Source organism: Salvia splendens, chromosome 3 (genome assembly GCF_004379255.2).
Source record: "Salvia splendens isolate huo1 chromosome 3, SspV2, whole genome shotgun sequence".
Classification (NCBI taxonomy): Eukaryota; Viridiplantae; Streptophyta; class Magnoliopsida; order Lamiales; family Lamiaceae; genus Salvia; species Salvia splendens.
The window spans coordinates 37,867,236-37,882,234 of record NC_056034.1 but is presented as its reverse complement, the minus strand read 5'-3'; the positions used below and the strand labels follow the sequence as shown (position 1 = coordinate 37,882,234).

The window sequence follows — 14,999 nt, the reverse complement described above, 5'->3', positions numbered from 1 at the left end:
TTAATCCAATGGTGTTGATTTGCACAGCAACTTCCCATTACAACCAAAACTACTATTATTAATGGGTGAATGCAGAGAAGTGAAAAAATAAAGCATGCATGGACTCTTCTTCGTTTCATTCATTCTTCCATCAACATGTGAGTTTTTTCACATGTTGAGTCCGGAATGTCGTGAAAACATAGTCTAATATGTATGGTTTTTAATCTTGACCGTCATTTTTTCCTCATCCAATGAATAAAATATGTACAGTTCTAGGTTCTACACTTAAGAATTGTTCTATCTTTAACGCAACCATATATATATATATATATATATATATATACTCACTCTCCTGTATCACATTATCTATACTCTCTCCCTTCTTCAAAACACATACTACATATCAATTCAATTCTTGGATCCAATGGCGGTCTCGGGGTTCGAAGGGTTCGAGAAGCGGCTCGAGCTCCGCTTCTCCGGCGCGCCCGGAAAGAAGGGCCTCCGCCGCCTCGACTTCTCCAAACTGGAGAAAGTCCTGCACGCAGTGCAGTGCACGGTGGTCTCAGCCGTGGGCAACACGCACTTTGACTCATACGTACTGTCAGAGTCAAGCCTGTTCGTGTACCCCACAAAGATCATCATCAAGACATGTGGGACCACCCAGCTCCTCAAATCCGTCCGCCCATTGGTGGACCACGCATCCACCCTGGGCCTCACCATCCGCGGCTGCAGGTACACCCGCGGCACCTTCATCTTCCCCGCCGCCCAGCCTTACCCCCACTCCACTTTCAAACACGAAGTCCTCTACCTCGAGGAGACTCTCCCCAAAACCCTCTCCATCAAAAAGGCCGCCGTCATGACCTCCAAATCTCTCCACAAATGGCACGTCTTCACCGCCTGCGGTTATGCTGCTGACAATTATAAGGATGATGGTCTATTCACGCTAGAGATTTGCATGACCGACCTGGACCGCCTTCTGGCCAGCAACTTCTTCCGCCGGTTCAACGACGCCAGAACCGGGGACTTGGCCGGGACAGAGATGACGGACGTCGCCGGGATCAGGAGCGTGAACCGGAACGCTCTCGTCTGCGACTACGCATTCGACCCCTGCGGCTACTCCATGAACGGGATCGACGGCAGCCGCTACTCCACGGTCCACGTCACGCCCGAGGATGGGTTCAGCTACGCCAGCTTCGAGTCGGTCTACGGAAGCCGGGAGGAGTTCGTGGAGGCGCTGCAGAAGGTAGTCAAGGTCTTCCGCCCAGGGGAGATGTCGGTGTCCACCACCGGGCGGGAGGAGGCGTGGAGAGGGGTGGCGAAGGCCCTCGAGCCGCTAGGGCTGAGGGTCAGAAGCCGGGCGGCTGACGAGTTCCCGGATGCCGGAACCGTCGTTTTTCAAACGTTTACAACTCGCCGGAAGTAGGCGGCGGACGGAGGTGGCTAGATGATCAAAGGAGTAAATTAAAGAGTGTATGAAAAGATTAGGTGGAATTCTTTTTCTTTTCTTTTTTTTCCTCTTTTACTCCTTTTTTTAATTTCTTAATTAAGAGGTTGGGTGGTGGGATTTAGGAAACAAGAATATTGATTATGCATGCTAATTGATGTCATTGCATGGATGATGAGAATCAAATGTGGGGCTGACTTTATCTAGAAGAAAAATGTTCACAAAAAAATTAAATGGTAAAATTGTAGTGATATAAGGATGATGTGGGAATGGTTGTAGTAGATGATGGTATTGGGTTCATCATAATATTGCACCCCACTTAAATATGGCACGCCTAGAACAATTTTTTGCATTTGGAGTATATTTATCTTAGTTAGTGGGGTTGGAGGGATCTCTGAAAAAGTGCTCCAAATATGTTGTAATTTTTCCATGTTTAGATGAACTTTCTACCATCTCTTTCCCAAACGGTTTTCAATTTTGTCTTCTTTATAGTTTAATTTTATCATACCGCTAGGCGTGGAGAGGACTTAGTCTATTTACTACCATTGAGTGATTATAGTATATTTTTTTAAGAATGATGTGGTTCAGTTGAGAACTAAGTAAATTATAATACCAAAAAATAATAGAGAAATAATTATTTGGTTCAGTTGAGAACTAAATAAATTATAATGCCAAAAAAAATAGAGAAATAATTATTTGAGGGGTGCAAGTTCAGTGATATCTAGATATGGTTTATAGAATTAATAATTTATCAATGTATAACTAGATCTTAATGCACAGTTAGAGAATAAATATTGGTCACACTCTCATATTTGTCCAAACTAATCTAACGAATAAAATAATTTTACACATTCAATTAAGAACTAATTGAATAAGGGTATTTACAAAAATTGACCAATGCCGTTTTAGAATTCAAAACTTTCCATTATTCACTATCACTATTTTCATGCATATTTACTCCAAATTTTGTTTGGCAATTTTCACCGATTTATCTCTATTTTAATGTTTGCATATAACAACGATGTTTTATATATTCAACACGTTTGTTGCTATTATCGAAGAGAGTAAGTAATAGATTCGAGAAGGTGTTTAAGTTCATCATAAGAGTGCTAGCTTTTTGAATCTCCTTTGTACGTTGGGCCTCTGCCCACCTACTACGGTTTTAAGCCTTTCTAAATGTATAAAAAAAAAAGAAAAAGTTCATTCTAAGGGATCTCATTAATTCACTACTTACTTGTATTTAATTCGCTGTAATTTTGTTGTAAACTTATTTTTTGGTTCATCACAAATACGAATTAGTTCAATGCTTACTTGTGTTTAGTTTAGCTCGTACATGTTAAGGTTTTTATTTTATTGTAAACTTATTTTTTGGTTCAGTAATAGTGTGATATAATTCGCTGCTTTAGTTGTTTATTTCGTAACACTTCATTAGTTCACACCCATATATATAGGTATTTTTCATATATATTCTAGAATTTTCTACTCTATTCTTTTATATACTACTCCTATACATCTAGATTTTTCTCTAGATAAGTATATAAAGTTTTAGCTATATAATATCTTAAATTTAGATAATGTTTAGATATTTCTATCACAATTTATTTTCTTTTATTCCCACAATTATTTATATTTTTATTGTTTTTGGATTGATGGATGTATTATTGTATTGGATAAATTAATAAATTATGAATGCCAAAAAATAATAGAGAATTATTTTTTATAATCATACAAAATAAAAAAATTGAGGACAAAGGAAACCTTTAATCATAACTTTTAAAGAGTATTTTGAAAAAAAAATCTTATAAAAGATGATGATTAAATAGTCAAGCCACATTTAGGGTGTTAAAATAATCATTTCATATGATTCGGTGGGAGTCAAGGTATGTATCATAATTATAATTATGCAAACTTAATAGGAGTATTTAATTAAGTTGAATTATTTGATTAGAGCATCCACAACCGTGCTCTTGCAACCGAGCACGGTTGTGGGCCCGGCCCCACTTTTTCTATCTGCTCTTAGGCACGAGCACAACACTCACAGCCGTACTCTTCCGCAAGGACGAGCACAAGCCATTCTATTATTCAATTTAAATAAAAACATTTCCATAATATTAAAATTTATTAAAAAAAATAAAATAATATTACAAATTACAAATAAAATAAAAATTACATAATTAAAATCTTAAAAAATAAAAATTACATAATTAAAATCCTAAAAATTAAAAATTACATAATTAAACTCCTACAAATTAAAAATTACATAATTAAACTCCAAAAAATTAAAAATTACATAATTAAAGGCTAAAAATACCCCAGTGGAAGACTATTCATCCGGCGGCACTACCCCCAATTATTTTTGGAGACCCAATATCATGGCCTCATGCGATCGAAGTTGCGCGGGGGTCATAGTTGACCTATCGGCCATATTGAGTTGGGCCAAAATCGCCCACAACGAGTTGGTGGGGTGGAGGTGGCGCATAGGGAACGGGAACGGGAGCGGGTTCGAAAGCATCGCCGGATGGAGTCGCGGTGCGACGGCGGTTGGCCGCCGCCTTCTTCCTTCCTTGCGGTCAGCGTTGGGAACCTCTCGGGCCGGCGTCCGGGCTACCCAAGTTAGCTCCGGCATGTTGGCTAGCCACGTCTTCGGAGCCGGTGTCGGATAGGGATACCGACCTTGACCGTTTGGAAGAGCCGCTAGAGGAGGATGTTGCGCCTCCCCTATACTTCGGATGCGACCGCGTCTCCTGCCAAATGTTGAGGTACTTGAACGGCTTGTAGTTCATGGATTGGTAGGTCGACAAGGCGGAACTGATGATGTCGACCTCGCTTCGGCCGCTCCCCGCCGACCGCTCTTCTTGGAGGTAATACCCCTGGAACTTTTGGATTTCTTCGTTGGCTCTGTGTATGGCGTTGCGCTCGATTGTTCCCGCCGGTCGGTTTTCATTGTACCGGCGACAGATGCGCCACCAATAATGATCGCCGGATTGGTTCGTGCCAACCTCCGGAGTGTACGGTGTGCGGACACTGCGAGTGGTCGGTTTTCTTCTTCCCTTGAAAAATTGCTCCATCTCTGCCGGAGTGTACGGTGTGCGGACACTGCGAGTAGGAGGAGTCGGAGTTTGGGAGGGGCCGCTCGACCTCGCTCTAGGCTCGGGTGTCCACCCATATAGCCCTTCGGCGGCATCTTGGTCGTCGATCGGGTAAGGCCGGTAGCCACCCGGAACTCCCGAACTTTGGGTTTGAGGAGGGGCCGAATATTCCGTTTCCGGACTAGGAAACGGTTGTGAACCGAACCAATCGGGGTTCCAACCGTGGGAGCCCGGGGGGTGAACGCCATGGCCGAACATTGTTATGTTGTAGGAGTTGAAGAAAGATTGAGAATGGAAATGAGAGAATGTAGATGAGAATGGAAATGAGAGAATATAAATGAGAATTGTGTAGTGTGGTGTGAATTTTTGGGTGTGAAAGTGAGGGTATTTATAGATGAAAATGTGTATTTTTGGGGGCGAAAAATGAAAACAAAATTAAAAATGGGTAGAAAACGGATATAATTTTTTTGGGAAGTGGGAAATTTTTTTTATTTTTAATCAGTTTTTTTAATTAAAAACCGATTTTTTAAAAAAAATCAAATTGCCAATGGCTATGCCGTTGGCCAATCAGTGTCTGCCACGTCACCTGCTCGCTGGCACGGACATGCTCGATTCTGCTCGCTGGCACGGACGAGGTCTCCGTGCCGCTGGCACGGACGCCGTCCTGCTCACCGTTGTGGATGGTCGTCCGCCGCTGGCACGGACGCCGTCCTGCTCACCGTTGTGGATGGTCTTATATTTAGATTAAATCTGATATCTTAAAGAGATCACTAAAGTTTGATGATCGATTGGATATCGAATAAGAAAATATATTATACTGTCAGTACTATAGACATTATGTCTTCGTATTATTTATAATTATAATACTTTATTATTAAATGTCAAACATTGTATAGTAGATAAAACATGATTAAATTAAGAATGGCCTGCAGTTTATGCCCAATTTCAATATGAATAAGCTAAGGCATGCGCATAAAATGATTAATACTAGCATCTATTTCTAAACTAATACTCCTAAGTCCTAACTTTTTACAAATTGGGTACTCTACTGTACTCTCTTGTTACAAATTTGGGCCTATATATGGGCTGCTTATTGGGTAAGCTAACCGAGAAAGCCCAGGCCCAATGCCTTGATCAATATGTGCATGCGCAATTATATGAAACTACCTAACTATTTTTAAATCTAAATAAGTATACTGGCAAGTTTAAATTAAAAGGGGAGAAATAAGAAATTCATGATATAAAAATAATTTCAGTTAAAATAATACTCCACTTATAATATATAAATAACTAATATGGAGTAAGTTGTTTTTTTTTTAAGTTTTGGATTGTCCATAAAAAATTGTCTTATTTTACTTTTGTTAAATTTCCTTAATGAAGTATTGGTGGACCATATTCTTCACTAACAAGTGTTCTCTTCAACTCTTTTCAATTTTATCAATTTTGCATTTAAACTTGTAATAAAGAACAAGTTGATGTTCCTTGTGCGAGATGTCCTAGTGACAAGAAACAAGTTAGCACGAGAGAACAAGTGTAGGTTGAAGCATAGATAATATATATGAGGATGCCAAAAGCCTCTTTGAGGAGAGATTCTCATAGCAAGGAAAGTTGCTTAGCACAACAAGACAAAGGCATGCAAAAACATGTGGAATAGTACTACTTGACCCTTAAATCTAAACATATATAGATGCTTTTTGGGACAACAAAGTTAACAAGTTTGACATTAGAAAACCCTAAGAAACTTCGTTTAATACGTGAAGATTCAATGTCTTTGCAATTCAATGTTGATTTGAATGTGGACATTGTCGTATTTCCCTAGCTTAGATGTTATTATACTCTTTGTTTTGGTTCATACCATTCTATCAGAAAAAATATTATATTTTGAATAAAGTTAATCAATCTATACTAAAAGAATAGCTTCTTAGTTTATAAAATCAATTAACTAAGGATAAGGGTGTCCACAATGGGGGAGCCGCGGCCCGCGGCTCGGCGCGCGGCCCCCCATTGCAAAGGCCGAGAGCCGGGGCGGAGAGGCGAGAAGCGTGGCTGAGCCGCGGCCCTCCCATTGCAAGCGCCGAGAATCCAGCCGCGGAAATTATTTATTTATTTTTTTTTTAATTTTCGAAATTTTGTGCATAAATATACTACATTTCCACTCCATTTTCCAACTCCATTTTACTCCCATTTTCCTCCAATCTTCCCTTCCAACTTCAATTTAACCTTGCAATTATGGATTCCGACGATGAACAATTCCAACAAGCGGTAGATCTAGAGTTCCAAAACCTTGTTGCGGCGGTGCAACGTGAAGCGGAAGAGGCAGAAGCGGCGGCTGAGGCGGCGGTGGCAGTCGGCCGGCCATTCCATCATCGGCGATTTTTCGATCGTGATCATGTCGGGGCAGACCGCAGGTTGATGGAGGACTACTTCAACGACAACGCCCGTTATCCGCCAGAAGTTTTCCGTCGGCGATTCAGAATGTCGAAAAATCTCTTCGTCCATATAGCGACGTGTTTGGCGCAGCGGTTCAGGTGCTTCAACTTGTGATATGATGCCACCGGCCGACCCGGCTTGTCGACTTTCCAGAAGTGTACGATGGCAGACAGCTTGCCTATGCCGGGCCCGCTGACATGTTCGATGAATACCTACAGATGGGCGAAACGACTGGACTACAGACGTTGAGGCAGTTTTGCAGGGGGATCAAGGATATCTTCAAAGGGGAGTATCTACGGAAGCCATCGGCCGATGATTGCCAGAGATTGATTGCTATGCACGGGACTGCACATCATTTTCCGGGGATGTTGGGGAGCATCGATTGCATGCACTGGGAGTGGAGGAACTGTCCAGTGGCTTGGAAGGGGCAGTTCACTTCTGGCTTCAAAGGCAGACATCCCACGATGATTTTGGAAGCCATTGCTGATTACCGCTTGCGAATCTGGCATGCGTATTTTGGTGTCGCTGGATCGAACAACGACATCAACGTTCTACGATCGTCACACTTGTTTAATGACGAGAGTCGGGGTGAGGGGCCGCAAGTGAGATTCACGGCCAACGGAACTCAGTACAACATGGGGTACTATTTGGCCGATGGGATATACCCTCGCTGGCCCGTGTTTGTGAAGACGATCCGACAACCCGTTGGGCCGAAGCAAACCTACTTCGCGAAAAAACAAGAGGGTGCTAGGAAGGACGTTGAGCGAGCTTTTGGTGTACTGCAAGCGCGATGGGCCATTATACGGTGCCCGGCTCGACAATGGCACGAAAATGATGTCGCAGACATCATGACTGCATGTATCATATTGCACAATATGATAATAGATGACGAAGGATTTGCTGCAGAGCGATGGACACCCGAAGAAGGTGCTAGTACGAGCTCGGTTATTGCCATGGAGCCCATACAGATGGGTGTGTCACGTAGTAATGAATACTTGATCCAGAGGTACACCGATATGCGGAGCCAAATATCGCATGATTCACTGCAGGTTGATATGGTTGAAGAGGTCTGGAACCGTAGAAGGGGCGCTGCAGAGTGATTTGGGTTTCCGGCTTGTTGTTTTTAAATTATGTCACTTTCGTTGTATAATTTTCCTATTTCAATATAATACAACGAAGTTATTGTTACATTTTTTCTAGGTTGTGAATTTTCTAATTTACAATCCACATTATTTTACTTTAATTAAATTTATAAATATCATAAATTTAAAACTAATAAAATTTATTAGACTTAAATTAAAAAATAATATTAAAAAAATAAACAAATTAATTTTTTTTAAAGAGGGCCACATTTGGTGGCCCTTGTTATTTTTGATAGTTTTGTTGACTTTACCATTACGGAAGTCACATGAGAGCCACGAATGGTGGCCGGGCCACAAATGGTGGCCCTTGTTATTTTTGATAGTTTCTGTTGTATGTATAACAATCAATTAAAATCAACAACCAAGACCACAGCCAATCACAAGTCCTCCACCCAATAGATGCATAGCAAAATCACGAGCTACTGACTTTTTTTGAGATACAATTCATAGTTGGAAAAATGGCGATCTGAAAATACAAAAGTAATTCAATTTTTTTTTGAGATACAATTCAAAGTTGGAAAAAGGCGATCTAAAAATACAAAAATAATTCAAAATATGAATAATAAAAATGTTCTATTTAATGTGATATTTTTACACCAAAATAAATTTGAATTTGATATAAATGATTAGAGATATAATAGACACACATAAAAATAATACTAATAAAAAAGGAGTAGCATTCAAATTCCGATAACTTTAACATTTACATGTTCTAAAGTATTTAATTCATGTCTGGGTTGAAGTGATAATCATATTAAATATTTAATTCTTGATATATTTCTTGATTAAATTTAATATTTGTAGGTGCATCTTCAGTTGCACGCCATTGAGGTGGAGCATTTTAATTTTCTAGCGTGTACACTAACCTCCAAAAATTTTCGATTTTAAATTCAAATTTGAATCTCGTGAGGTACTTATTTAACCAAAATTATTACATCATGAAGATTAAGCGGCAGAGTAAGCTGAAACATAAACTAAATTAAAAGGTCTTGATGTAAAGCAAAGCATGTTGTAGTTTCCATTGATTTTGATATCTGAGGCAAAGCAAAAAGCGCATTCTCTTTCTGCACAAACCCCACCACCCTCCTCTTCCTTCGATTCTCATTTCACTGATAACTCAGCAATTTATGTTTGCTGCGATAAGCACAAAATAAAACTGAATAAAATTGGTGCCTTTTGCTTGTAAATTAAGGTTGATTTGATTCTTATTTCTTACACTATTGCCCTTTTTCTGCAAGCACGGGTCTTCTTCACCTTGTCAACTCAAAACAATTCTTTCTCTCTCCGATCATTTCTTGTTGATTGGTTCTTGATTGCGAGATTTTCTCCGCTTTGAAAAATATTAATTCTATATTAGTCAGAACCCCTTCATTTCCGTTAGCTTAATGATTCAAGTTTATTCAACTGCCATTTGGGGGTTTATTTCTCTCTCTAAATATGCGGGAAACTCTTTTGAATCTCTTCCAAAAATCTTGATAATGTTTGATTTGAATGGCATGAAGGTTGTTTTTATTTGTGGATTTAGTAGCTCTCTTCAAGCCTAAGTTTTTATCAGGACTTTCCGGTGGAAAATGGGTTGTATTCAGTCGAAATGCTGCCGGAAATACGCGGCATCGTCTGACAGAGATAACGAGGAGGGTCAGAATGCTCATGTTATTGCAAATTCGTTTCTTGATGTTGTTGATGTTCCTTCTCATAATTTCAACTTGTCTTACTCTGTGATTAGCCAGCGTGGTTATTATCCCGAAACCCCTGATAAGGAAAACCAAGATAGTTTTTGTGTGAGGACTAATATTCAGGGTAACCCCAATGTGCACTTCTTTGGTGTGTTTGATGGCCATGGTTTGTGTGGCACGCAGTGCTCGAATTTTGTTAGGGATAGGCTCGTTGAGATGCTGTCGAATGATGCTGCGTTGTTGGATGATCCGGTCAGGGCTTATAGCAACGCTTTTCTAGCGACTAATGAGGCGCTTCACGATAGTGAATTTGATGATTCGATGAGTGGCACTACAGCCATTACTGCTCTTGTGATCGGGGATAAGCTGTATGTGGCGAACGTGGGTGATTCAAGGGCAGTTTTGGCTGTTAGGGAAGGGGATCAGGCCGTTGCACATGATTTGTCATATGACCAGACACCGTTCAGGAAGGATGAGTGCGAGAGGGTGAAGGTGTGTGGGGCTCGGGTTTTGAGCGTTGATCAGGTGGAAGGGCTTAAGGATCCTAGGATTCAGTCGTGGGGGGATGAGGAGACCGACGGAAATGATCCTCCGAGGCTGTGGGTGCAGAATGGGATGTATCCTGGGACTGCATTCACACGGAGTGTTGGTGATAACATGGCGGAGAAGATAGGTGTTATTGCTGATCCAGAGGTTGCTACGCTGCAGCTTACATCGTCTAGCCATCCTTTCTTTGTCATTGCGAGTGATGGAGTTTTTGAATTCCTATCCAGCCAGACGATTGTTGACATGGTATGCTGCTTCTGTATATTCCGCTTTGCCACTTATTTCTCATTGTTGATCTGCATCATAATATCGAAGTCAATTGATCATTCGTATATGCAAAACACTAGGCTCTGTATCACAAATCTTTACATAACACTTGTTTTAGCCTTTGCTTACATGCGTTGCATACTTGCATCTATCATGGCGCCACCCGTAACATTTTGATTTTTTCCTAAATGAAATATGCCAGTTTTACTATTTACATCTAATAGCATTTCACACTCATTCATTCTAATAGGTGGGACATTTTATCATAATCTGGAAAATGAAAATATTTGATTGCTATGGCCTGTAGAATATATCAGATGAATCTGGTTTTAATTTCTATAATGCAATATTGCAATTGAACTTATTGTGTTAGTCGCATCGTGATGGCTGCTACTGTAATTAGAGACGTAAACAGCTGACTAGAGTGGCTGTTCGCCTGTCTATCCCATCCGTGCAGGTTGACAAATATACGGATCCCAGAGAAGCTTGCTCTGCCATTACCGGTGAATCGTACAAGCTGTGGTTAGAGCATGAAAGTCGAACGGATGATATAACAATGATCATTGTACACATTAAAGACTTGAATACTGGTATAAATCACTATACTTCTAGTGGGTTTCTTCATTCTTAATGTATCAGATTTGCTTTGGTTAGTTGGGGAAATATTTTGGGTGATTGTGAGAAATGTAAATTATTCTTATTCAAGTCTAATAGCATTGGTTCTACTAAACCAAGTGTTGGCAAATGCTGGAAAGTGAATATCCAAATAGCAACTCCTGTCATCTACTACTAAATCTATTCGAGCCTTCTTGATTTGGAACCATTATTTCATTTGCCTCTTGGATTTTTTTTGAATTGCAATATACATGTGTTTAGAAGCCATTGATGACCATGGTTGAAAGCTCTCGAAATCCATTTGATTCAGATAGATAGAATAAATTGTTAAAAAAAAAACAGGCCCTTGACAACTGCTGCTACTCTCGTATGTTATTTTGCCAGTATTTGCCATTAATCAAAATATGCAGAAAATCATGTTATAAAATCACTTGGAAAGGCTGCAACTATGCTTGACATTCATCTTCTTGATTCTTAACTGGGCTGTTGTAAGTGACTTTGAGGGAGGAGGGCTCGGAGTTCTCGAAGCAGCAACCTCATTATCTTGCCGGTGGTGGAGAACATGGGGAGCAGAGAGCGACAGAGATAAGAGTATTGCTGTGTAAGGAAAGAATAACCGAACATGATTTCAATTATCAAAAACAAAGGTCAAGCCAACCAAAAAGTTTTCCTTTAACAAAGATACAATCTTGGCTTTCCATATATTCCATCTCTCTATTTTTTAGTCTAAGAAATCGAACACCACCTGCACCTGCTCAGTTATTTCTTCCACCATTACATGCTTTTAGGAGTTGAACTTCTGCAAAAAAAAAATAAAGAATAAAACAATAGCCAAAGATACCAAGAGAAACACTGCATCAGAGTTTAACTTATCTAAAACAAAGACTGGCAACAGTTTTGCTGAAAGTAACTACTACTACAAATAATGATACCTTTTTGACAAGATTTCCAATTCCTGTTGGAATTGACAAGACAATCCTGCAAAATCAACTCGACCATAAGAATTTAAGGATGCTTATTGGGTTTAAGCTGCCACACTAACATACAAACAAACCTGTAGAGCTAAGTACACAGAGGAGCATTCTCCAAGCTGCTTGACATTCTCATCGTCCTCATCTGCATCACTTTGATGTAATTCCGGTGGCCGTGAAAGTAGTTTGCTTGGGCCCGGATTCGAGCTGGATTTTTCCGGTTGGTCCATGTCAGTGAATGACCCTTTCACAAGGGAGAAAGTTTCTTTTTATAGCTTTCCCTGGAAAAAAAAAATCAAAGAAAGTGGTACTTGTGAGATAGTATTAGAATAATAAGACTGAAGAAAGCTTGACAAAAAATATGTGTTTATTTTTTTTCTTCTTCCCTTTCCTCTTTCTTCCTTAGGATTTGTCTGAGGAAATTCATGCATCAAATTTATAAAATTAGAACAACTCAACACTAAACATTTCTTCCTCATAAATCTGATATAGAAGGCAAAAATACTTTGTTTATGGTTATCCACCATTCCAGCTGGATCTGAAAAGACCCCATATTTGGATTTGAAAAAAATCCCAAATTTGTTATGGCTACCTTAAAGCATACAAAAAGCTAGGCCAAACATCGAGCTACAGCTACTCAACTAACAACAGTGTTATACCATTCCATAAGAGCTCCTGGAACAACAGAAACTAATGATTTCTAAAAAAACACCCAAAACCGAAACGACATCCCCGTCACAGACCTTCACCACCCAACTCATTTCGCAAGAGATCTATACCTTGAGGTTCTTACAGCAAAGCATATAACCTAAACAATATGCAAAAATGGATCATATAACCTAACAGAAACTAACCTGATATACACTAACCTTTATCCAGATCAAGTCTCCAATCTCCAAATCACAATTAGCACCCACCAAAACAAAATCTCAAGGTATTGAAACAGACCCGGTGTCATTTGTCTAGTTCTTCACAACCAGTAAAACAAATACTTTAAGACAACCAAAGCTAGCGTCACACACATATAGATATACCTGCATTGGATTTTCCATTTCCCAACAAAATTTTACGATCTATATCTTAAAAATTTCAAAACTCATTGAACACATTCTTTGACCTAATTGAAGACTGCAAGTACATTGATAAGTGGCAACCTAAGTTGAACAAACCATATAACTCTACCTTGTTAATACTCCTTCCATCCTACTCATTATGACCCAAAACTCATTTTTGAGTTGTTTGATTTATAATGGCTCAAATACAAACAAAATGCTTTAGAAAACAGAAACATGTGGGGTCTCTTTAATCGAAACACATGGTGTCTCTTTAAGTTATCTTGACACTAGATTGTTATCAATTATACCAACATTTGCAGCACGCATACTCGAAGAAAAGCCACCTTTAGAAATCGGAGAATGGGATTAATCATAAATCAAGTATAAGTAGGCTTAGGCTATACACGAACTAAACCGAGCTGATTACCAGAAGGCTCGAGCTCGGCTGCAAAATTCGATTGGCTTGCCAATTTTTTTGGCAACTGTTTTTCGAGCTGGACTTGCAGCTTCAGATGCATAAAGCAGGAAATAATCCCATCATTTCACATCCAAATAGTCAGCAACAATCAGCAATTAAGTAAATTGAAGCAAAAAACGAGCACTCTTTATTTAGATAATTCAGCATGTAGAACCCTAGCATATCAATTTGCATCGAGTCCCTAATTTCAGTAACAGAAAACTGAACCTAATCTGTCACAAGAGATTTCTAGCTCCACACAACCACGGGAAACAAATCATCGGAAGTAAATTGAAAGCGAAATGCACTAATAATCTGATTTCAAGAATTTTCTGAAACATTACAAATAATTAAGAACATTCTAAATTAACAAAGTATCGAATAAGAAAACTGAATATATGGAAAACACACAAAAATTAAAGAAGTACTCGCTATGAAAACTATACCAGTAGCAAATTCTGCAGTTCACGTCTTGCGAATTTTGTAGTTTCTTCAAGAGTTTACCTCTGCGTTAGGGCTGGATTCCCTGCTCTGCTGTGGTAGTAATACGTCGACGTTTTATACATACGCACTAACTAATGTTATAAATCCATATTTTCAGTGATTTAAAATTTGATTCATCTTACACTTGCCACGGTAGTATACTTGTAGGTAGGGGTGGGTACGTACGGTATACCTTACCGAAACCATCATACCGTAAATTCGGTATGCGAAAAAATCATACATTTATCTTACCAAAATTGAATATTTGAGTTTTTAGAATACTATTTATATTTTATAGTAATTTAAATAATATACGGGGTATTAAATACTAGTATATTTTATTCATATTATATTATATTTCACAATAAATTTTATAATTTTAAAAAATATAAAATACTTTATATATTATTATATTCATATTTTACGGTATATACCTTAAATTACGGTATATACCGAATTTCGGTATATCGCGGTATATAAAAATTCATACATTTACCTTACCGAAATATTTCAGTAAGGTATCATACCGTACCGAAAATCACGGTATACCGAAAACTCGATATTTTCGGTATTTTTTCGATACGAAAAGGTCGGTGTTTCGGCATTTCGGTAATTTTCCCCAGCCCTACTTGTAGGCATGACTTATTTGATCAATGATTTAACTTAATATTGCACTACTCCACCATTCACACCGCTGATAAAATTATAATAGTTTAAAAATTTATTGATTAGTGATTTTACTTATATAATAATAATTTGTTGACGTTCATTTTTAGTAATTAAATTTATCTATACTTTGTTTTGGACTAAAAATTTATTAACTTTGAAAACTCATTTTATATTTA

At 38.8% G+C, this 14,999-nt stretch overlaps 3 protein-coding genes across 5 annotated transcripts; 2 read left to right on the top strand and 1 right to left on the bottom strand.

Moving 5' to 3' along the window:
- Nucleotides 1–358: 358 nt before the first annotated feature.
- On the top strand, nt 359–1,749 carry LOC121795929 (S-adenosylmethionine decarboxylase proenzyme 4-like). The gene has a single exon (XM_042194607.1). The coding sequence runs from the start codon at nt 404–406 to the stop codon at nt 1,400–1,402; it is 999 nt and encodes a 332-aa protein (XP_042050541.1). The 5' UTR covers nt 359–403; the 3' UTR covers nt 1,403–1,749.
- Nucleotides 1,750–9,057: 7,308 nt separating this feature from the next.
- Nucleotides 9,058–11,664, top strand: LOC121795924 (probable protein phosphatase 2C 35). The gene is made up of 2 exons (XM_042194602.1): nt 9,058–10,552; nt 11,031–11,664. Exons 1-2 carry the CDS (start codon nt 9,656–9,658, stop codon nt 11,202–11,204), a joined length of 1,071 nt encoding a protein of 356 aa, XP_042050536.1. The 5' UTR covers nt 9,058–9,655; the 3' UTR covers nt 11,205–11,664.
- Nucleotides 11,665–11,801: 137 nt separating this feature from the next.
- On the bottom strand, nt 11,802–14,253 carry LOC121795942. Of its 3 annotated transcripts, none has more exons than XM_042194623.1 (4): nt 14,118–14,253; nt 12,243–12,440; nt 12,121–12,166; nt 11,802–11,987 (listed from the first exon to the last, which is right to left on the bottom strand). In XM_042194623.1, the coding sequence occupies exons 2-4, from the start codon at nt 12,387–12,389 to the stop codon at nt 11,944–11,946; spliced, it is 237 nt and encodes a 78-aa protein (XP_042050557.1). In that variant the 5' UTR covers nt 12,390–12,440; nt 14,118–14,253; the 3' UTR covers nt 11,802–11,943. The 3 variants fall into 3 exon arrangements, with proteins under 3 accessions (XP_042050557.1, XP_042050556.1, XP_042050558.1); XM_042194622.1 differs by lacking the exon at nt 14,118–14,253 and adding an exon at nt 13,014–14,107; XM_042194624.1 differs by lacking the exon at nt 14,118–14,253 and adding an exon at nt 13,029–14,107.
- Between the last annotated feature and the right edge of the window lie 746 nt (nt 14,254–14,999).

What these genes read in the sequence shown, in the direction of transcription:
- LOC121795942 (XM_042194623.1), bottom strand. Translation starts at nt 12,389, where the DNA reads ATGGACCAACCGGAAAAATCCAGCTCGAATCCGGGCCCAAGCAAACTA. An exon ending in CTGTGTACTTAGCTCTACAG is followed by an intron (nt 12,167 to 12,242) that starts GTTTGTTTGTAT and finishes TTGATTTTGCAG; the next exon opens with GATTGTCTTGTCAATTCCAA. An exon ending in TTGGAAATCTTGTCAAAAAG is followed by an intron (nt 11,988 to 12,120) that starts GTATCATTATTT and finishes TTTTTTTTGCAG; the next exon opens with AAGTTCAACTCCTAAAAGCA.
- LOC121795924 (XM_042194602.1), top strand. Translation starts at nt 9,656, where the DNA reads ATGGGTTGTATTCAGTCGAAATGCTGCCGGAAATACGCGGCATCGTCT. An exon ending in GCCAGACGATTGTTGACATG is followed by an intron (nt 10,553 to 11,030) that starts GTATGCTGCTTC and finishes CCATCCGTGCAG; the next exon opens with GTTGACAAATATACGGATCC.
- LOC121795929 (XM_042194607.1), top strand. Translation starts at nt 404, where the DNA reads ATGGCGGTCTCGGGGTTCGAAGGGTTCGAGAAGCGGCTCGAGCTCCGC.